Source organism: Mauremys mutica, chromosome 13, assembly GCF_020497125.1.
Source record: "Mauremys mutica isolate MM-2020 ecotype Southern chromosome 13, ASM2049712v1, whole genome shotgun sequence".
Taxonomy (NCBI): Eukaryota; Metazoa; Chordata; order Testudines; family Geoemydidae; genus Mauremys; species Mauremys mutica.
This window is the reverse complement of record NC_059084.1, coordinates 31,717,038-31,739,898: the sequence shown is the minus strand read 5'-3', so window position 1 is coordinate 31,739,898 and position 22,861 is coordinate 31,717,038. Positions and strand designations below refer to the sequence as shown.

At 52.7% G+C, this 22,861-nt stretch overlaps 1 protein-coding gene across 5 annotated transcripts in view; it reads left to right on the top strand.

Annotated features, from left to right (window-relative positions):
- Positions 1-19,838, top strand: part of LOC123348131 (rho GTPase-activating protein 39-like) — a 137,085-nt gene extending 117,247 nt beyond the window's left edge. For all 5 annotated transcript variants that reach the window (XM_044985531.1, XM_044985533.1, XM_044985535.1 and 2 more), the window contains 5 exons: positions 11,701-11,774; positions 13,349-13,548; positions 15,374-15,465; positions 16,773-16,942; positions 17,293-19,838. In XM_044985531.1, coding sequence (XP_044841466.1) covers positions 11,701-11,774; positions 13,349-13,548; positions 15,374-15,465; positions 16,773-16,942; positions 17,293-17,487 — 731 coding nt within the window. In that variant the 3' untranslated portion in view covers positions 17,488-19,838. The remainder of the gene's footprint in view (positions 1-11,700; positions 11,775-13,348; positions 13,549-15,373; positions 15,466-16,772; positions 16,943-17,292) is intronic.
- The last annotated feature ends 3,023 nt before the right edge of the window (positions 19,839-22,861 follow it).

Sequence of the window (22,861 nt, the reverse complement as noted above, 5' to 3'; positions counted from 1 at the left end):
CTGTTGATCTGTTTCCTTATTTCCTCGTGTGGGTACTGTAGTCTTGAGAATGTTTGGTGGAGATTTTCTAGATGTTGGTCTCTGTCTGCGGGGTTAGAGCAGATACGGTTGTACCTCAGTGCTTGGCTGTAGACAATGGATCTTGTGGTGTGTCCGGGATGGAAGCTGGAGGCATGAAGGTAGGCATAGCGGTCGGTAGGTTTTCGGTATAGGGTGGTGTTGATGTGACCATCACTTATTTGCACCGTGGTGTCTAGGAAGTGGACCTCCCGTGTAGATTGGTCCAGGCTGAGGTTGATGGAGGGGTGGAAGCTGTTGAAATCGTGGTGGAATTTTTCCAGAGTCTCCTTCCCATGGGTCCAGATGATGAAGATGTCATCGATGTAGCGTAGGTGGAGAAGGGGCGTGAGTGGACGGGAGCTGAGGAAGCGTTGTTCCAGGTCGGCCATAAAAATATTGGCATATTGTGGGGCCATACGGGTGCCCATAGCGGTGCCACTGATCTGGAGATATATATTGTCAGCAAATTTGAAATAGTTGTGTGTGAGGATAAAGCCACAGAGCTCAGCAACCAGGTGTGCTGTGGCATCATCAGGGATACTGTTCCTGACAGCTTGTATTCCATCAGTGTGTGGGATGTTTGTGTAGATAGCCTCTACATCCATGGTGGCCAGGATGGTGTTTTCTGGAAGGTCACCAATGCATTGTAGTTTCCTGAGGAGCACAGGAGAGAGTGATTGCACGTTTCTCTTGGCCTCTGTGAAGTGTCTGTCTATTTATTATATTTTTGGCAAAGCTGCCCTCTATTTAATTCTCAGCCAGAGAGGTTTCAGTTGCTCTAAGAGGCACAGGTCACAGAGCTCAGAAATTGTGACGGGGTCACCTAAATTATACGATGAATGAAAGCTGTAATACAGTGTGTTTGATTTAAAAAACCCAAGTGTTTTGAGCTCTGAAGCAAGCTTTGGACATGGCAGGGAATCAAATGGGCAGATCTATACACACCTTTAAAGTAAACAATTAGGGTCTGTCTTGAAATGAAACAAAAGCCCAGCAGTTTTGGATCAGTAATCAGCATTCAGTCAGTGCAGATCTCTCTCTCTGCATTGTGCTGGGGATTAGCTGTGTGAAAACTGCCTGCACTATGCAGTCTCTTTCCCCTCTGTGCTAGCTGATTGTAGGGCAAATCAAACAGCCATTTCCTGGGGGGAGGGGGGGCTCGGTTTCTTGTTAAAGCTCCTAAGGAGCCGAGCTGTGCTGTGACAATATTTCCTTACACTAGAACCTCAGAGTTAGGAACACCAGAGTTACGAACAGACCAGGCAACCACACACCTCATTTGGAACTGAAGTACATATCAGGCAGCAGCAGAGACCAAAAAAGAAAAAAAAGAGTAGAGTACTGTTTTAAATGTAAACTACTAAAAAAATAAAGGAAAGTTTATAAAAAAAAATCTGACAAGGAAAGGACACGGTTTCTGTACTTGTTTCGTTTAAATTAAGATGGTTAAAAGCAGCATTTTTCTTCCACATGGTAAAATTTCAAAGCTGTGTTAAGTCAATGTTCAGTTGTAAACTTTTGAAAGAACAACCATAACGTTTTGTTCAGAGCTATGAAAAACCTCCAGTCCTGAGGTGTTCATAGCTCTGGGGTTCTACTGTATTTCATAGAACCTATGCAAGTCTGATGTGAGCTGCACTCTGCACCCTCCTATCTCCCACACATGGGGACGGTCAAAGGCAAGGCCGTAGCCAAGACCTCTCTCCAGGTGTCCTTGGATTTGGCTAAGAGAAGAGAAGGGAGCTGCTCCCCCTTGAATTCACTGGCCTTTCCTCTCCCTTTTTGGAGTTGTGCATTATGCCACATGGAACCCAGAACCTTAGGTAGGGGGTTGGGAACATCAGCATGTACCCTGAGTGCATGACAGCACCACCTCTCTCCCCAGTCAGACAATGATTGCTGTCCATGCGGGGGGAATGCTGGATGGACGGGAATCCACCACCTTGCCCCATCACAATAAAATTACATGCATCCATCCTAGCTTGGGGAGTTTAGGGTCTTTGCAGATTGATCAGCTTTGGTACTCCAGGGAGGCCAGACTCCAGCTAAGGCATTAGAGTTCTGATTCATTTAGGCTGGGTGGCAACCCCAGTGGGGACCGCCAGGACACTGGCCCTTCTGGACCACTTGAGCCTACCACCAGCGGCAGGGGGTTCCCTCCAGGGCCAGCTACTCGGTGCACCGGTCCTGGTCCCCGCACCAATGCTCCTCCATGTGGGAAGCTACAGTGTCCAGACCACCTGCACCTTTGCCGAGCGACAGACCAGAGAAACCAGCACCAAGTCCGGTGCCACCCCAAGGTCAGCTGTCCCAGTCCGAGCCAGAAGCCCCTCCCTCGGGGGAGGGGGACCAAGGGGACCAGCAGGAGGAAGCCGAGCAGGTGCTGACATCCTCATCATCCCTGGATGAAGCAGTGGCAGGCACAGCGGTATCAGGTCCTCTGCCAGTAGACCACAGAGCCCACCAAGAGCTGCTGCGTAAGGGTTGCTCATAACTTGGGGTTGCAGGCCAAGGAGACGGTGGAGCAGGAGGACCCCATGATGGACATCCTGAGCCCAGGGGGTCCATCCAGGATAGCGCTTCCGCTCATTAAGACCATACAGTCGAACTATAAGACTATATGGCAGACTCCAGCCTCCAGCACTCCAACAGCCAAAGGTGTGGAACGCAAGTACTTTGCCCTGTCAAAGGGGTACGACTTCTTGTTTTGCCACCCAAGCCCATGTTCCCTGGTAGTCTCGGCGGTAAATGAGAGAGCACCATGGGCAACAGGCCCCGGCCCCCAAGGCCAAGGAAGCGAAGAACCTGGACCTGTTTGGCAGGAAGGTGTATTCCTCAGGGGGCCTCCAGTTGAGGATTGTTAATCAACAGGCCATCCTCAACAGGCATAACTTCAACTCCTGAGCGGCAGTGGGGAAGTTTAAAGACAACCTCCCGCAGGGTTCCCAACAGGAGTTCATGGCGCTGGTGTACAAAGGCAAGGCCGTAGCCAAGACCTCTCTCCAGGTGTCCTTGGATTTGGCGTTTGCGGTGGCCAGGACAGTAGCGTCTGGCATGGTCATACGATGCTCGGCGTGGCTTCAGGAGTCAGGTCTGCCGCCTGAGGTCCATAACTCACTCCAGGACCTCCCCTTCGACGGGTCCGGGCTCTTTTCGGACCAAACGGACGCAAAGCTACATAACCTCAAGGACTTGAGGGCTACACTGAAGTCGCTGGGTATGCACACCTCAGTGACTCAGAGGAAGCCTCCTTCTCAGCGCCACTACCAGCCTTGTCCTAGGCATGAGCCCTACCGCAGGCGAAGCGGGAATAACAGGAGGCGACGTAATAATAACAATAGCTCCAATAGGCCGGACCAAAGCTAAGGCCAACATAAGTCCCAGCCTGGCCCTAAACCTGGCTTTTGAAGGTGCACTCTAGGACAGCATACCAGACCAATCACCGGATCCATCCCCTTGTTTCCTGAACCGCCTGTCCCGTTTCTCCCGTGCGTGGTCCAGCATTATGTCAGACTATTGGGAGTTACGCACGTATGAAGTGGATACATGTTGCAGTTCTCCCTGCCTACCCCCTACACCCCTTCCCCGTCCCTCTTCAGGGACCCCTCTGATGAGCACCTCCTGGAAAAGGAGGTTCACACGCTCCTAGAGTAGAACAGTAGAGATGGTACCGAAAGACCTAAGGGGGAAAGGGTTCTACTCCCGATACTTCCTCATTCCCAAGGCCAAAGGAGGCCTTTGACCCATTCTAGACCTGCGCAGGCTCAACAAGTTCCTGGTCAAGGCCTGGTTCCGCATGGTCTCTCTGGGCATCATCATCCCTTCACTGGATCTAGGGGACTGGTACGCTGCCCTCGACATGAAGGACGCCTACTTTCATATCGCCATCCACCCAGCGCATCGCCGATTTCTGCGTTTCACTGTGATCCAGGGACATTACCAGTTCACGGTTCTCCCGTTTGGCCTAGTAGCGGCACCTTGGGTGTTCACAAAATGCATGGCGGTGGGGGCGGCCTTCTTATGGAGGCAGAGGGTTTGAGTTTACCCGTACCTCGATGACTGGCTCCTGGCAGGCGGTCTGAAGAGGAGGTTCGGTCCCATGTGCAAGTGGCCCTTAGGCTATTCCTCATGCTGGGGCTCCTGGTCAACGTCCCTAAGTCCACCCTCATTCCAACGCCTTCCACCAGGGGTTTTCAGGGGGCTTGGTGTTCTCCCACCCAATGGTGGGGCAGTTCCTTAAAGGACTGGACAGGGTGTTCCCTTACTCACGCCCCCGTCCCTCCATGTAATCTCAACTTAGTCCTTTCTAAGCTCATGGGGCCCCTGTTTGAGCCCCTCGCTACCTGCTCCCTCCTCCACCTTTCCCGGAAGGTGGCATTCTTGGTAGCCATCACCTTGGCCAGAAGGGTATCTGAGCTGAGGGCACTCACCTCGGAGCCACCATATACAGTGTTTCATAAAGACAAGGTGCAGCTCCATCCGCACCCCAAGTTCCTCCCAAAGGTGGTCTCACAATTCCATCTAGGCCAGGACATTTGTCTGCCAGTGTTTTTTCCCAAACCCCATGTGGACCTGAGTCACCACAGCCTGCACACCCTGGATGTCCGTCGAGCGTTAGCGTTCTGCTTGGAGCGCACCAAGCCCTTTCATAAATCCATGCAGCTGTTCATGGCCGTGGCTGAGAGGATGAGAGACCTCCCGGTGTTGGCGCAGCGAATCTCCTCCTGGATTACAGACTCCATTCGGGTGTGTTATGACCTTGCAGGTGTTCCGGCCCCGGCGGTCATGGCCCACTCAACCAGGGTGCAAGCAGCTTCAGCGGCTTTCCTGGCACAGGTCCCGATCCAGGAGATCTGCAGAGCAGACCTGGTCATTGGTGCATACCTTCACGACCCAGTATGTGGTCAACCAGCAGGCCTGAGAGGACGCGGCAGTTGGCGTGGCGGTCCTCCGATCAATTGTTCCGTGACTCCTACCCTCCTCCAAAGGCAAGCTTGTAATTCACCTAATGTGGAATGGACGTGAACAAGCACTCAAAGAAGAAAAAACGGTTACCTACTTTTTCGTATCTGTTGTTTTTCGAGATGTGTTGTTCTCGTCCATTCCACCACCCGCCCTCCTACCCCTCTGTCGGAGTCGCCGGCAAGAAGGAACTGGAGGGGGTCGGGCCAACAGGGGTATATATGCACAGTGCAGTGGCACCGCTCAGGCTGGGGCCCCGCTGGCCTGACGGGTACCGCTAAGGGAAACATTTCCTACGCGCGTGCACACCTAATGTGGAATGGACATAAACAACACATCTTGAAGAACAACAGTTACGAAAAGGTAGATAACCATTTTTTTTCTCTAGTTTTGTTAGCTAGGGTAGTTTTCTTTCCTTGTTCAGGGACCATCTCCCCACTCCAGGGACAGTGCCCCAGATTCCAGGCTTCAAAACGGTGTTTCCTATCCATGCTCCATCTCTGTGAGCAACAAGCATCAGCGATACCTCTACTGCCTTGGCGAAGCACACATCGCGGCTCTCTGCTGCATTTGCAAGTCCTTCCTGGCCCACACCCAGGAAGTATGTGAACTCCACCTCTGTAAATACCTGATGGAGGAAGCCATGAGACCGAGGATGTACTCAGATCCAGGCCCAGGAGACCCAACCTGTACAGTGGGCCCTTCTGTGCATCGTGCAGGGCCCAGAACTGGCAGTACTGAAGTGCAAGGCCAAGTCCTGGCATGAGAGTAAAAAAACACTCTGCCAGGCACAAGAGCAGATCCCCGCCCCAGACTGCTCCCAGCACGTTTCCCCCCCGAGCTGTGCCAGGTCAGCTGAGATGTCGCATGGGGATACAGCTGGACCAGCGCCCAAGATTCCCCATGTGAAGGGTAAGGCCAGGCACAAACGGGGTCTGACAGTACTAATGGCAACCTTGGCACCCAGGCATTCGGAATGCTCATTGGCACATGTGCTGACTGTTCCACCAGTGCTCATGCACTTACCAGACAGGCTGGCTCCACAGACACCACCATCTCCACCCCTCTGGCATCTCCACAGGCACACTGTGCATCTCTGAATGCTCAGAGCCATTTCTGTGGACAGAAGAGTTGATCCTTCCCTACCCACAATCTCCCCTTCTGTCTGGATCACCCACAACATCCCAACTCCAGAGAACAAATCTTTTCTACTGCTGCCGGAGAAGCCCATCTCTCTGCCACACCAAAGCCCTCCGGTATTGACGGTCCCGCCTCACACCTTCCCACCAGCGCTGTCGGTGCATAAAGAGGAGGGAGACATCAAACTGTTTCCGCCGGCTCCTCTGGTCCCTGCTGGAGTATCCTCCTCACTGGATGAGGTGACCATCCCTCTTCTGCGCTCTCTGCTGGACGATCATTGCTAATACCAGGACTTGATCCAGAGGGTAGTGGCAGACCTGGACGTCCCATTGGAGTTGGTTCAGGACCCACACCATCAACTCCTGGATATACTCCAAAACCACGGGCCTTCTCAAGTAGCCCTACCTATCCATGAGGCCATCCTCCAACCGGCGCAAGCACTGTGGAACGCCCCTGCCCCCTTTGCCCCCACAGTTAAGTGGGCAGAGAGGAGACATTTTGTGCCTGCCAAAGGGACTGATTTTCTTTTTTACCCATCCAAACCTCAGCTCCCTGGTTGTTCACATGGCCGCCATGGTCCGCCACTCCCTCCTTGGATATATGGCAGCCTGCACCTAGGTGACACTACACACACATTTCCATCTGCGTTGTCTTCAGCATTCCCTGGGCAATGCTGTCCTCCCTCTTATGGTGGTCCAATCCTTCCAAGATCATGATTGGCACCCCCTTTGCCACTCCCACACCACAGGCCACTATCATGACACACACCTCCCTTGGGGGTCGGGGAGCCCACTTAGGCCACCAGGCAGCTTCAGGGGTGTGGATGCCAGAGGAAGACAGTATGCACATAAACGTGCTAGAATTGCAGGCAGTCCGTTTAGCATGCCAGGCCTTCCTGACGCTCATTCAGTGCCTCCGTGTTCAATTGCTCTCTGACAACATTGCGGCAGTGGTGTGCCTCAACAAGCAGGGCGGCGCCAAGTCTCCTTCCCTCTGCACTGAGTCGGACCAGCTTTAGAACGGGTGCATCCAGAATCACATGACGCTTCAAGCCCCGTAGATACCAGGCACCCAGAATTCCCTGGCCAACGCACTCAGTGGGACTCTCTAGCTCAATCACGAGTGGGAGTTACACAATGCCACACTCTGGAACCTCTTCACAACATGGGGCACCCTCCATTGGGACCTCTTTGCTACTCCCAAGAACCGAAAGCTGCCCCACTATTGTTCCAGGGGAGCAATAGGGAAGGGCTCTCAGGGTGATGCTTTCCTCCTCCTCTCCTTCTCTGCTACGCCTTTACCCCTATTCTCCTCCTGGCATCGGTGCTACGCAAGATTTGCCAGGACAGTGCCACCGTCCTACTCATAGCCCTGTTCTGGCCCTGTCAGTTCTGGTTCATGGACCTCCTTAGACTTTCTGCCTGCACACTACTCCGCCTCCGCACACTTCCAAATCTCCTCACACGAGATGGGGGAGGCTCCGTCAACCCAGTCTGGACCCTCTTCACCTCACAGCCTGATGTTTGGATGAGCGTCAAAGATCTACCCCGGTGCGAGAAATCCATACCCAAAGCAGGAGATAATCCAGCAGAGCCTGCTACCAAGCTAAATGGAAACGTTTCACAGTATGGGCTCATCGCCACCACCGCTCACTGAGCATGGTGTCTATTCCAGTCATCTTTGACCACCTCCTCACCCTCAAGATGTCGAGCCTAGCCCTCAGTTTTGTACTGGTGCACCTGGCAGCACTCAGTGTCTTTCTCCCTCCTGTGGACAGCACCGCAGTGTTTTCGCACTCCACCACTGTCCACTTCATGAAGGGTTTATGCAACATCTTTCCACCAGTACTCAAGCCCACGCCCCGCGGGACCTTAATCTCGTTCTTGTTCTCATGCCCTCATGAAACCACCCTCTGAGCTGCTGGCAGCATGCTCCCTCTCCCACCTCTCGGCGAAAGTGACATTCTTGGTAGCCACTACCTCAGCCAGACAGGTCAGAGACCTAGCAGTCATGATGGCAGGTCCCCCTATGTGATATTCCACAAGGACAACGTGTCCTTACAGTTGCACCCTAAATCCCTTGCAAAAGTAGTGTCGGAGTTCCACCTCAATCAGTGCATCCACCTGCCGGTTTTCCATCCCAAACCACATGCCTCCCCCGCTGACAGGACCTTGCACTCCCTCGACGTCTGACGTGCACTGCCATTATACCTACACAGGACTTGACACATTGCCAAAGCTATATGTGGCCATCTCTGAACAGTCCAAGGGTCAAACCGTCTTGTCCCAACAAATCTCCAAATGGGTCTCGGGTGTGTCTGCGAATGCTACAACCAATCAAAAGTAGCCTTGCCTGATAAAGTCATGGTGCACTCTGTGTGAGCGCCAGCCGGCAGGTCAGCCTCACTGCCAGACATGCCTTGGGAAGACATCTGCTGCACGGCAACGTGGCACTCAGTCCACACAGTTCGTGACACGTTATGCCATCGCACAAACAGTAGCTACAGATGCTGCCATGGGCCAGGCCATACTGCAGACTGCACTTCCATTGGCATTGTCGCACCCATCTCCGTGATGATCACTGCTTGTGAGTCACCCATACGTGGAATACATGTAGAGATCATCACTTGAGGAAGAGGAAGAGGTTCCTCACCTGTAACTGGAGGTTCTTCAAGATGCGTGGGCCCTATCTATATTCCACTTCCCGCCCTCCTTCCCTTCTCCTTCGGACTGGATTCCAGAATGGTCAGAAGGAGACTGGAGAGGTGTCGACCCGCACTACCGCTGATGCCCTCATCTGGAAGCACAAGGAGGAGCTCTGCATCCATGTGGGTCAATGGACACTGCTAAGAAATACCTCCAGACTCAGGCACATGGCGCGGATGTGCCCCCACGTCTGGAATACATCGAGGGACCCCACATCTTGAAGAACCTTCAGTTACAGGCAAGTAACCTTTTCATCCCTGGGCAGCTGCTGCTCAAAACTCTAGTTCATCTTACCCACACTGAGAGACCTGAGTTGGTTGTTGTGTTACAGCTGAGTTTCTGGCTTTGCTCCTGCCCTGTGGTTATCAGTCTGTTTTAGTTCTATAATAAACATTTGTACCTGTATCTCCATGAGCCGGGTCTTGCTGCCTGTGCCCATCAGCTCCTTTTGCAGGATTGAAAGTCCCAGCATATAAGACTAGTGCCTGTAAAATCAAGTAAAGCAGAAAGTCTAAGATCCAGAGGCCTCTGATTTCAAGTAAACATATGACGGTTTCCCTTCCTGTCTTTAACCAATGTAATCCTAGCATTGATATTCCAGGCCATGTGTCACTTGCTAGGAAGATTGCAGGAGGCCTTCATGTCTAAGGCTTGATCTACACTAGGACCTTAGTCAGTATAACTAAGTTGCTCAGGGGTATGGAAAATCCACACCCCAAGCAATGTTACACTGCCCTAACTCCCGCTGAACTAGGTCAACAGGAGGGCTTCTCCTGTCCACAGAGCTACCACCTCTTGGGGAAGTGGAGTACCTGCACCGATGGGAGAAGAGCTCCTGTCTGTGGAGATAACATCTTCACTGAAGTGCTACAGCGGCGCAGCTGGCCACTGCAGCCTTATAAGTGTAGACAAGCCCTCTGATGCTGCTAAATTACACTGAGTTTTTGAAATGACAGTTCTTGACTTATGGCGCCTTGAGGCACATTCCATACAAGCCATCTTGGTCTGTCCCCGGTGGGTCTGCTCCTTGCTCCTTGGCTCAGTGCACTGTAATCACTGCTTCATTAGTTACTAGTGCTCAGGGGATCCTGCCTACCCAATGAGCCATTCTGTGAATTTCACCTCGCTGCTTGGGAGTTGATTGTGAGCAAATGGTGAACACTTGCATGTTTATTTGCTGTTTGAAATTATTCACTCATTTCTCCATTTCTTGGTCTTTGGCAAATGGTACTTTGTGCATACTTGAAATTTGAAGTTCATATTTGAAATGTTGGGTCATATGAAATTTGGGTTACGTAAGAGTCAGGCATTGTTTCTGTACCTGACTGGATGAATTATGTAGCTAACCAATAAAAGTTTGAACTTCAAATTGCATCTTCACGTGTAAAATCCACAATTTGCAGTTTGCATGTTGTTTGCTAGTTTTGCAATTCTCTTTCTGTGAATGTTTGAGTTCAGAATTCACATCTGGAGATTCTTTGCACCAGTAAAGTTTGTTTACTAGAATATTTGCAGAAAATAAAGATCAGTGGGGCATGCAGCAGATTAAAACAACAAATGAATACTCAGGGTGGTTTTATTCCATCCAGTGTTTATGCAGCCCTAAGGATTCACACAGTAAAAATCCTTTTGATGTTTGTGTCATGTAACTTTCCTGGGTTAAATTAATCAATGAACAATATCGTCTTCCCCAAATGCCCTGGGTGATTCTTTGTTAGGCAGACGGAGTTAGGAGAAGCCAGTTACAAAATGGCTCCTTTTTGTCTGTTGACAATATAAATATATATTTCTAGCCCACGCCCCCTTCTGTAAACAAACCCTCTGCCCCACGGCTCGGGCCTCGGAGCCAGCTCCCAGGACTGAGCGATAATGAAACTGGAGTCATTAGTGCATGTGCTGACTCAGTTGGGTTCCCAGCTCTTTATCCTGGTGAAAAGAGACGTGAAGGCAAGAACCAGGGGCAAGGGAAGGGATCTCTCCCTCTGCATGTAGATGATGCTTGTTCTTCATCGAGGGCTCAGGCTAAGGAAAGGTTTGTTCTTTGGGCAGGGCCCTCTGCCCAGCCTCTGCATTGGCCAGCTCCGTGCGCCCTGCCAGTGATACATGCCCAGGGCGCTTACCCTACATCTGACTCGGAGAATGAGCTGTGTTTGCAGAAGTTCCTTTGACAGGGTGCACGTACGGTCAGAGTGCGCCAGACTCAGCTAGGCTGGTGCCTGCTGAAGGGGATGTGGAGCCAGACACTTGCGCTCTTCTGGGTGCACATAGTGTGTTCAGATGATCAAAGCAGTTGTGCAGTGGGGTGGCAATTAGTGCTTGGAGCATTGGGAGCCCTCAGCGGTGAGATGCAAGGTTCAGATCCGGGTGCTTTGAGCCAGAACACAGAGCACCATGAGCCCCAGGGACTGAACTTCTAATGGCACTGCCAGCAGGCTAGGACTGCCATGCTGCTCGCGGAGCCAGGAGGGTACAGGGCACTGGGCTGAACCCAGGGCAGTGGCACTAGACTGCGCCCAGGTTATTCGGCTAGGAGCAGCTGTTAAAAGAAATGCAGAGGGCTCTTGCAACACACCTGCAGCACTTGAGGGAGGACTCGTTAATTTTGGTGTCCAGTAAGGGAACGGTGCCCCTTCAGACTCGTATCTCAGGGAAAGTAGGGGGAGGTTTTGGGGTGTTTTGCAAGTACAGGTTCCTGCCCTTCCTGGGGTGCAGAGACCAGCTCTTTGGCCCTGCCAAGAGAACCCCCAGCACCCAATATTCGTGGTGACAGCATTTTTCCTCTGGGGGTCTGGCAGTGCATTGGGACTGACTGGCATGTCTCTCTCTCCCCTAGGTTTGGCCATCAGCACGTATGCCAGGTTCTGTTACCGGAAGCTGCAGAAGGTGGCGGTTACTGGGGGCAAGAAGGTGAGGCACCTACTGTGCCCTGGAGGCTTTGCTCTAACATCTCCAGCACCCGCGGTCTCCAGCACACCAGGCACTAATGGGTTCCTTCAGGTCCCCGGGCTGCTGTCCTGTGTTAGAGGTGGGAACCGGGCTGCAGGGGGTGAGGGGATTCACAGCCACACAGTGGGTGAGGCCTGACTCCCAGACTCTGTTCCCCTGATAGCACCCTGCCTGGGCGTTACCAGCAGGGCGTGCAGGGTGCTCGTGGGGCCCAGCGGGCAGGTCTTGTAGGGGAATATTCCTGGCCCATGTGGCAAACACAGTGCTCAGCTTTCCCTGGGAGGAGCAGGCCCTGCTCTCCCCCTTCACCTCTGACAGCTCATGTGGGGCTGGCAGCTGCATTTCCCCGCAAGCAGGCGTGGGTCTCATTTTAAACATTCCTGGAAGGGGGAGGGCCAGGAACAGCCCACTTCCTTTCCTCCCCCCCCCCCCGCCCCGCCCCGCGGAGCGCCATGCTTGTCATGCAGCCTGCCCTCCAGCAGCACCTGTCCTGAGGAATGGATCCCAGAGGGGATGGATTTTGTCACATTTCCCTGGGAGTCTCTGCGCAGTGAGGGCTCCGTGGAGAGGGAGGAGGAGCTGACCCATCCGTCCGGTGGTAGCAGGGGCCCAGCCCCCTGGCAGGACAGGAAATGTACCGGTACGTGTTCCACACAGCTCCAGACGGAGTTCTGTCTGTGGCACTCCAGGCAGTCAGAGGGATGTTTCCAAACTATTCTTTTACCCCTCCTCAACCTTGGAGGCTAGAGGTGGTTTGATTTCCCCCTTTGCCATGTGCAATTAATAGAAGTTGAGCCAGTAAAAGATATTACCTCACCCACCTTGTCTCTCTCATGTGAAATTAAGTCAGTTTCTTTGTCAACATTCTCCAGAAACCATGGGTTTTGGGTGTCCAGCTAGAGCTATCTGGAGCCTGATTTTCAGAGGTGCCCAGTGCCTCTGAAAATCAGGCTTCTACATGGCGAAAGATGGACACACAAAGATCCCCTGGAAATGGAGATCGCCTGGAATTCGCCTCTGCGTTGGGAATGTTTGTTTTCCCATGTTCCATTGCCAAGAGGTATTTGAATGAAATAGCTGCTGTAATGAATGTGTGCCCCCTGCTGGCCCTGCAGCAGCACCTGTTCACAGCCCATCCCCAGAACGGGGCTCATGCCTGCTGCTGCCCCGACACTGTGGATCCTGGCAGGGATGCAGGGAAAGCAGGAATATTTCCCAAATAGAAAAGATCAGAACATGGCAACAGAACCAGAAAGTAACACTAGAGCCACCCCCAAATCTCTCCGACCCACAGCCAGCAGCCTCCCCACTCTCCTGGGGCCTAACACGTTCAAGCTCCTGGTCCTTGCATAATGGGGATTCTGTTGCAGTGAGGACTTCCTGTAAGCACATGGCCCTGGGACCATCTGGTTATCTTCCACGTGAGCCATGGCCTGCATGCCATAGGGCTGCTCACTGCCTCTGCCTGCACGTGGCTGATCTCCCAGAGGTGCGACATTATAGCATGAGTTCATAGATATTTTCTGTGCCCTCAGGGCCTCCGTAAACCAACGACAGAGGAGATAACACACGCCAGAAATGCCATTGTGACGCCATCGCTGTTCGGCAGCTCTCTGGAGGAAATCATGTCACGGCAGCAGAACATGTATCCGGGGAACAAGCTGCCTTGGGTACAGATACAGCTGTCTCAGCAAGTCCTGGCCCTGGGGGGAGAACAGACTGAAGGAATATTCAGGTGAGCTTTAGGGATGGTGTCTATTTGGCTGAGTAGAATAGAACTCTGGCTCCATCCACATTTCAGACCAGTCAGAATGGGGTGTACAAGCAGAAGCTGTCCCTGTCCCACCCAAAACCACACTCACACAATCAGCAGAAAGTCACCTCTCCAGTACTACAGACCCATCTAAACCTCTGGCTGCCACACCATAATGGTTCCCTTGCACCAGCTGTCCCAACCCTGGCACTCTGCCTGGGGCTTCCTCCGACCTCTCTTCTCTGCAGCTGGGGTAACAAGCCGCCTGCACCAGTGAGTCAGCAGAACCCTGCTATTCCAGCAGGATCAGCCCCACTCACAGAGATGTGTTTCAGGAACATGCTGCCAGCAGTCCCTCAAAGGGGCACTGCTTCCCTTAGCATGCGTCACAGGAGATGTTTTCTTCTGCAGACACACTCTGAATGATTTGAGCTGCTTGGGACAGTGGGTGAATCTCAAGAGCGCCTGGCACAGTTGTTACGCTTTCAGTTGATGAAGTGATTGTGGTTCGACTGCTTTGGGAGTGAGGCAGAGCCTGGGATGGCCAGGCAGACATTCGGGCAAAGATCATCCTGTCTCAGCAGCACTAGTGAGGCTTGGCAAGGGCCTGGGGTGGTATCATGCTGGCTCTATAAGGTGTGTTCTGTCCATCCGAGTCTAGAGATGCCATGTGTCACTGCCCTGAGCCACACAAAATCCTGGCAGAGGGAGCGCGATACTAACAGCAAATTCTTCTGGCACAAAACTTGGGCTGAAGTTCGGCAAAGCACCATAATTCTTGTGTCTCACTGGACAGTGTAATCCACAGGAAAGGGCTCTGCAGGAAAGCCTAAAATAGATCCTGTAGACAGACTGAAGCTGGTGCCAGCCTTGCTATATGGATGAACTTGCACATCCCTGGGAGGGAAGGGGCGGAGCTGCTGGGTGCTTGTATTCCTGTTTCCATGTTGTTGCTGAAGGTAACAGCAGGGACCTGCAAGGAAGCCTTGCACCCTGAACCCCAGGAGGGATTTCGCTGGCCAGTCACTGGGGTAGCTGTAGCTTCCATGCTCAGCACTTTAACATCGGTTAACTAAGCATCTGGCAGTGACCTTAGCACAGTGGCCCTAATCATTGCTTCTCCCTCAGGTATGGCAAGTGATGAACAATTTGAAAGCAGTTACTGGTAATTACCAAACTATGGATCTCCCTAAATAGCCTCTATGCAAAGGCAGATTGCAGGGCCACGTAAAATACTCCCTAGCTGTTACATGTGATTACAAATCACTGAACTCATGCAGACTAGTTCAGCACGTAGGACACTTCAGTCTTGATGGTGAGTAGGACTTTGCAAATTCAGCTCCCATGTGAGCGTGTAAGAAAGGGGAGATTTAATGAGGTTGTAAGCTAAGTTCTGTAAATGTATGGTTAAGAACTGTGGTGGAGTCCCACACGTCAATTACCCCATTAAAATACTGACCTGGCCTGAAAGAAGCTTTCAGAATCACTGCATCCCCCAGACCTACTCTGTACCATCAGACCGACCTACTGCTGGAAGCGTGGCATCAGGAAACTAGCAGCTCAGACTGGGAGAGACTGGCAGGGGGGTTTCTGAAGGGCCATTTGAAGTTGGCTTGGATAAGAAACAGCAAAGTCTTGCTGAGTAAATGTTTCTGTGAGTGTTGCTAGCCTGCAAATTCAGCTCTGCAGGGCTCCTCCCAGTGAGAGTCTCACACCCATGTCTGCTCTCTTCCTCCGCCAAGGCGGCTTGCTCTGCAGTTCATTTGGACTCCAAGTCCGGTTGCTGTATTTCTGGGTTTGCTTTCAGAGTACCTGGCGACATTGATGAAGTCAACGCATTGAAACTGCAGGTGGATCAGTGGAGGATCCCCAACAACCTCCGTGATCCCAATATACCAGGTATGAGGACTGGATAGCCATGTAGCTATGGGCTAGTCCAGAATAACGTGTGCAGTGTGCTTTCAAGGCAAAGCTTCCAAGGTGGGCAGATGCAGGACCCTGCGCTCGGGCGCTGCGGACACGGCTGGGTGGAGGGCAGGCGCAGGACCCCGCACGCGGGCGCTGCGGACGCGGCTGGGTGAGGGGCAGGCGCAGGACCCCGCACGCGGGCGCTGCGGACGCGGCTGGGTGAGGGGCAGGCGCAGGACCCCGCACGCGGGCGCTGCGGACGTGGCTGGGTGAGGGGCAGGCGCAGGACCCCGCACGCGGGCGCTGCGGACGTGGCTGGGTGGGGGGCAGGCGCAGGACCCCGCACGCGGGCGCTGCGGACGTGGCTGGGTGGGGGGCAGGCGCAGGACCCCGCACGCAGGTGCTGCAGACACAGCTGTCCTTAGGAGCAGCATTTTGATTCTTGTCTTTCTGCTTTTCTCCCAGATGTCACACCCGGTAGTTTCCAAACCCAAGCACAATCTGCCCCCAGCCACCCCACCTCAGGGTCTGATCTTGTCAGAGATCGCCAGCGAGGCAGTGCTGAGCCTGGCAGGTCCTTGGAACAGAGGACAGGAAGGGACTCCTGGGTCCCTGACTCCAATCCCTACTTTTGCAGGCGACCACATGATATAATTTTGGAGGAAAGACGCCAATGAGCATTGAGCTGCTCAAGTGATTCAGTAGGTGGCACTTTCCGCTCCACAGAATAACTGAGGAGGTTCTTCGGCTGGTGTCAGCTGGGAACTGAGAGGCAGGCGCTCGGAGATCAAATCAGAATTCCCTTGTGGTCAGCAATATTGTCAGCCCCACAAATCATGAGGCTGGCTTCAGTGTAAGCAGGGCAGAGTCCTGGTTCTTGGCTTTCTGCTGGCTGAGCCCTTAGGCCATACACGTTCAAGCTGTTCTCTGCAACCAGGAGGCCAGACTCATTTTAAGTGAGAGTTGCTCTGCTGCAGGCTCCGGACTCAGCAGCTGGGGCTTTAAGAACAACATCAAACATTGTGAGACGCAATGAAATCAAAAGAGTTGGAAATGCTGGGGCAGCAAAGATCCTGTGTTACTTTCACCAGGGTAGCTCTGGGCAAATTCCCACTCGAGTCATTCTACTGTGCCCGCAGCGCCCTTGCGGTTTGTCAGCATGACCCAGAGTCGGCCTGGTTGTGCTGCTGTGTCCTGTCAGACTGCAGGAGATTACGGAGTGTAACTCATGTCCTGGCTGGGGTACGCGTGTTGGCCTGTTTTCATGCCCCTCTCCCCCGTTCTGCCTTCCCTCCCAGCCTCCCTGCTCAAGCTGTGGTACCGAGAGCTGGAGGAGCCCGTCATCCCCCAGCAGTTCTACAAAGAGTGCATCAGCAACTACGAGAACCCTGCCGCCGCCGTGGCTGTGGTGCAGCTTCTGCCAGAGCTCAACCGACTGGTCCTGTGTTACCTCATCCACTTCCTGCAGGTGAGCACCCCTCCCGCTGCCCCCCTCCCCAGCCGTGTGCTGGGGGCTTTGGCTCTGGGAGTCTTGCCTCTTTTTTCATGAGCAGAATTTGTTAATTCCCAGCCCGGTTTGACATGGAGCAGGGCTGGTCCCTCCCAAGCCCCAAGGGTCGCCCTGTGAAGTCCTCTGACCCCGGTGAGGCTCCCATCCCCCAACCCCACATGCATGCTGCAGGATTTTGATGTTGAGAAGCATTGTCTGCAGCCTCGTGCTCCAGCTGACCCCCCAGAGCGAGGCCTGGTTCCATGGGCCTGGCTGCTTCCCACCTTTGCCCCATTGTTCTGGCTGAATCTCCTCCTCTCACCTCACAGATCTTTGCTCAACCGTCTAATGTGGGCAAGACGAAGATGGATGTGAATAACCTGGCCATGGTGATGGCCCCGAACTGCCTGCGCTGTCAGTCCGACGACCCCCGGGTCATCTTCGAGAACACCCGCAAGGAGATGTCCTTCTTGCGCATGCTCATTGTGCACTTGGACACTAGCTTCATCAGAGGGGTTGTGTGAGGGTCTGGCCTCCTAGGGCTGCGGGGAGGACAGCACGAGGGCTGGTCCCCCCAAGGACTTGTCACCAGAGACAGCACGAGGGTGCAGAATGCCCGCTCCAGGCTCTGGTTCCCGGCTCTAGGATTTCTACCATCGTTCCTGTTGTTGCATCAGCATCAGTGTAAACGGGGGGAGCGTGGGAGGGCTCAGGGCTCGCAGGCAGAGTGGCTGGCCAGTGCTAGGGAGTCTGGAGTGTGGTGCTGGCTCTGTCGGGCCATGCTTAGTGCTGTCGCCCAGGGGCTCCTATGTCACTGGGAGTGGGGAAGCTGCTGCACCAGCCACTTCAAATCAGGGTTGCAAGCTGGAGCAGAGGCTTCCGCCAGGGAACTGGTTAGGACTGTGGGTCTGACACCCTTATTGATGTGCCTTAGTGCGAAGGGTGGGTGACTGGGGCTCAGGAGACATGGTCAGGGCGGGGCTCTCATGTCCCTTCCCTTCTCGCCTCTGCCATAAGGAGGCAATAAGGGCTGTTTCCATTGCAGGAACACCCCAGGTAACCCACGGTCTGCTTCCCCCCTGCCTGGCTGTTTCGTGCTGACTTAATCCTGCTTGAACAGCCAGGAGAGACTCCCCAAGTATGGGGGACTCCCTGGAGTCATAGGACCACCCCTTCTCCATCTCCTGGGATGAGGTGAAAGATGTCAGGGGTCTTCTGTGTTTGGCCAGTCCCCCCAGAATGGCCATGGAGGTCTTTGGCGCTGGTATATGACAAGCAGCAGCTCACTGGCCTGTGTGTCAGAGAGCTAGAAAGGTGGCGGATTGCCACCTTGGACTTGCACCACGCGCCGCTCCTCCAGGCTGGAAGACCGACGCGCTCTCTAGTAGGTGGGGAGGACGCTTACTGGTAACAAGCGATCGCTAGGGTTGTCCTAGGAGGCGTGAGAGGGCTTGCTACACCAAGCCCTATGCTCTGTCTGCCATGGCCCTGAGCCAGGAGTTACCCCTGCATTCTGCCCACTGCGTCCCCATTACCGCCAAGGCAGCGTGCTGCGTAAGCTGTTAAACCAGAAAAGCAAGCCAGAGTACCTGGTGTGTTTCAGAGCCTTGCCAGTGAGGAGGCTGGCTGGCTGGGGTGGTCTCCGAAAGGCTGTGGCTGACTGTATTTGTTAGTGCCATAAATGCTCTGGGCTTGCTTTGGGCCAGCGAGAGTGGTGAGCCGCAGCGAGGAGGGGGTGTCTTTCTGAGGCTGCTTAATGGGAGCATGTGGGTTTCCCCTTGGCCTCCAGCCAGTCACACATTCCTTCGCAGACTGTAACTCCTGATTACGTGGTGTCCAGTGCTGCGACTGTTCTTTTTTAAGCAGTTTCTCTACCAGTGGCAGGCCTGTTATGGGCCAGATCTCAGAGCCTTGTGGTTGTTTGTACAGCACTACACCCGCCAGTGGTATCCAAAGCCATATTCACTCTTGTGCCTGCAGATTCCCCTTGTCCCAGCCGTATAGGTGCCGAATACAAGGCAGCCTTCTCCTAACTATAAACCATTTGTGAGCCAGAGCTGCATTGGGCTAACTTCCAGCTGGCAGATGCATTTAAAGGCTACTCTCTGCTCATGGCTGAGCAGAGGTTTCAGACAGTCGGTGCGACACGTACAGGGAGCTCGGAAACACTTGTAGCTTATGAAGTTGATGAGTCAGGGAGCCCTGGGGTGCAAGATCTTCAGCCAGAGTTTGGCCTGTGCCCTATAGAACCAGGGGCCAAGGTGCTTCTCCTTGTACCAGATGCGAGGTGCTGGTATACTGGGTCAGGAAAGCCCTGCTCCTCTGGTCACAACTGATCAGGCTGTCCTGGGTGCCAGAAAGGGTTCAGGGAGGGGCTGCTTCCCAATCTCACCCCGCTGCAGAGCTAGGAAGCAAGTCAGCTCCTCTGGCTTCCACAAGAGAGTGTCGAATTTATGCAGCTGCTTCCACCCTGAATGGTCCCTGCAGTTCAGGTGCCAGCCCTGGGTCACTGGGAAATTGAAATTGTTAAACAGTGCTCAGGGTGTCACATCCTCACCCCAAATTAGCTGGAATGTTTGCTCATGCTTGGCTCAGGATCCCCTTTCATTGGGTTGTAGATACACACCTGTCCCAGGGCTGTCAACTGCAGCTAACAACATTGTGGACAATTATTCAGATTCTTCCTTGCCCTTTGGTGTAGCAGATAGATATTTGCTGCTGTCTAGATCAACGCTTTTTGCCAGGGCTGTAAAATAGGCTAAGAAATTACACTGGATATTGTTTTCTTTTTGCCAGTCAGTTTGTAAATGTGAACCCAGTGAAGCAGCCTCTCCTCCGTTACAAGAGTCATTAAAAATGCAGTGGCGAACCCTCATCCCTCCTGTGCATTTTTTAAGCTTGGTTCGTCCGCTTGGAGCTTCCTTTTTCGGTGGAAATGCCCGTGGGTGGTGGATGAGCTGTGATGTGAGCATTCGCAGATGGACACAGGCTGCTGCTTAAACTCAGCAGGTTGTGTGGGATCCTCTGGATCTCTTCCCCATCCCTGTTGCAAGAAGAAAGCTGGGAACAGTCTGTATTCTGGAGCTGCTCCCTCTCTGGAGTTGCCTTAAGAATGTAGTAATCCCATTTTGCTGTGCAGTTCTACATGATGAATATTAGAGCAGTTCCCAGTAACAACTCTGCTACTCATCTTGCGTGGCTGAAATATCCCAGGCTTGGGCTCTGTAGTAAATTTGTGTGTGTCAAAGTTTAAATCTCTTCAGCCCTTTCAGGTATGAGAGCATCAAAGATTTACATTTTCTTCATTGTAGTTATAGTGTTGCCGCTCTACCTGCCAGTAGAAGATTATGGGGCCTTGCTGCTTGGGCTCCTGTTGGAGGAGAAATCAGTGATGTAGAATCTGGGAATGGTTTACATGTAATTTTGTTTTATTTACGCATGCCCGCCCGTCCATCCGTCCGTCCATCCGTCCTGGAACAGAGGATGTCAAACAGCATCCCTTCTTCCAGGAATCTCTGCTCTACAGCTGCTTCCCAGGGATTAACTCTGCATCAAGAATTGACTCCAGTCAGAGACCAACACTGAGAGCAAACTCCTGGGCTCATACAGCTCCCTCTAGTCAGAACAAAGTGAGCAATGCACAACACCAGCTTGTCTCCTTCTAATAGATGCAGCTGTGTATTCCACTTAGGTGTGCGCATGCCAGCACACCAGAGAAATTGCCTAGCAGTACCCATAGAGGGGCGGCGCTTGCACCCTGTGGCTGTGGCCCCTCCCCTGGCTATATGAGGCAGCACTGCCCTGACCCCCCTCAGTTCCTTCTCACTGCCCGTGGCTGGTGACAGAGCTCTGTGTGGTTGTAGCCTCATAATCTCACAAATAGTTTAGTTTAGTTTTCTTGTTGTATATGCTTCGTAGTAGCCTTAGTGTTAGAGGTAGTTTGTTTCCCTCAGAGACGACCACACCAGGTTTAAACGTTGTCCTTCGTGCAGAGGAGCGATTCTCACATACACTGCTTGCTCTATCTCGGCACGGATCGTTTAAGAAGGGCTTGGGTGGCTCAGGACCTTTGCCTGAAGCAGTGCCGGCTCGAACAGGCCATGCGACTCGCTTCAGTATTGAGGCCCTCAGTGAGTCAGAGATGGCTCTTGGGCTCCAAGAGCACATTCTGGAGCAGGCCCCACCCCAAAGAAACCCCTTCCTGTTTTACCCCAAACCCGATCATCCCTCAGGTCATCCTCAAACTGAAGGCAGATTGAGCCAAGCTCATTCTCATTACCCTGGCCTGGCTGTGACAGTGCTGGTTCTCTGGTTTTCGCATGCTGTCGATTCAGCCTCCCATACGGCTTCCTCTCCATCCTGACCTGCTTGCTCAGAATCACAGCCTGTACCTTGCATCCTGCACTCAGCTCCCTGCATCTCATGGGGCGGCTGCTGCGTGGCTGAATGAAGAAGAGGAGCGGTGTTTGGTGGTCATCCAACAAGTCCTGCTCAACAGTAGGAAGTCCTCTACCAGAATGGCCTATGTAGTGAAATAGAATCATAGAATCTCAGGGTTGGAAGGGACCTCAGGAGGTCATCTAGTCCAACCCCCTGCTCAAAGCAGGACCAAACCCAACTAAATCATCCCAGCCAGGGCTTTGTCAAGCCTGACCTTAAAAATCTCTAAGGAAGGAGATTCCACTACCTCCCTAGGTAACCCATTCCAGTTCTTCACCACCCTACTAGTGAAAAAGTTTTTCCTAATATCCAGCCTAAACCTCCCCCTCTGCAACTTGAGACCATTACTCCTTGTTCTATCATCTTCTACCACTGAGAACAGTCTAGATCCATCCTCTTTGGAACCCCCTTTCAGATAGTTGAAAGCAGCTATCAAATCCCCCCTCATTCTTCTCTTCTGCAGGCTAAACAATCCCAGTTCCCTCAGCCTCTCCTCATAAGTCATGTGCTCCAGCCCCCTAATCATTTTTGTTGCCCTCCGCTGGACTCTCTCCACATAGGAGTTTTTTTATGTGGTTCTTTCCCTGTTCAGGGAAAATCAGTCTTTTCTAATGCCCTGGTGATGAGATTCCTAAAATGGCATTTCTGTCTATATCCTCTGGTCCAAGAGCCATTTCCTTTGTGGGACCTAAATGCAACCTCCATTTGAGCCTCTACTGTCTTGTCCACTGCCCCTCTTGTGTCAGAAAATTGCTTGGCTGGTAGCGATTACATCTGCAAGGCGGGTGTGTGAGTTGCAGGTTCTGATACGCAATTCTCCAAAGACAAGGTAACTTTATGACCACACCCAAAATCTTTGTCTAAAGTGGTCTCTCCATTTACCAGGCAGCATATTTACCTGTTTTTTTTTCCTAAGCCACATTCATCTCCATAGGAGCAGCATCTCCCAATTCTGGACATTAGGCAACGTCTAGCCTTCTGTCTGGCTACAACTAAACCATTTCTTGTTTTGCCTCGCCTGTTTGTTTCATATGCAGACTGCATAAAGGGTCTCTTCACAGACCGTCTCTAAATGGGTGACATCTTGTATCAAGACTATATATGAGATAACTTTGGCTATGCCTCCTCAGCAGCTTCATTCAACAAGAGCACAAGCAACATCAATAGCATTCCTCACTGACATTTGCATATTGCTCATTTGCAGAGCTGTTACGTGGCCGTACATACATACTTTTATGAACCATTACACCATTACCGCATCTTCCTGAGCAGACGCAAACTTCAGAAGGGCAGTCCTGCAATCCTTATTTAGGTAGACTCTGAGCCCCATCTCCTGGGAGAGGCACTGCTTGTGAGTCACCTCTGTAGAATACACGGCTGCATCTACTCGAAGAAGACTAAACGGTGACTCAACTCAACCACAACTCCACAACTCAACCACCATCCCCTCTGCACTGG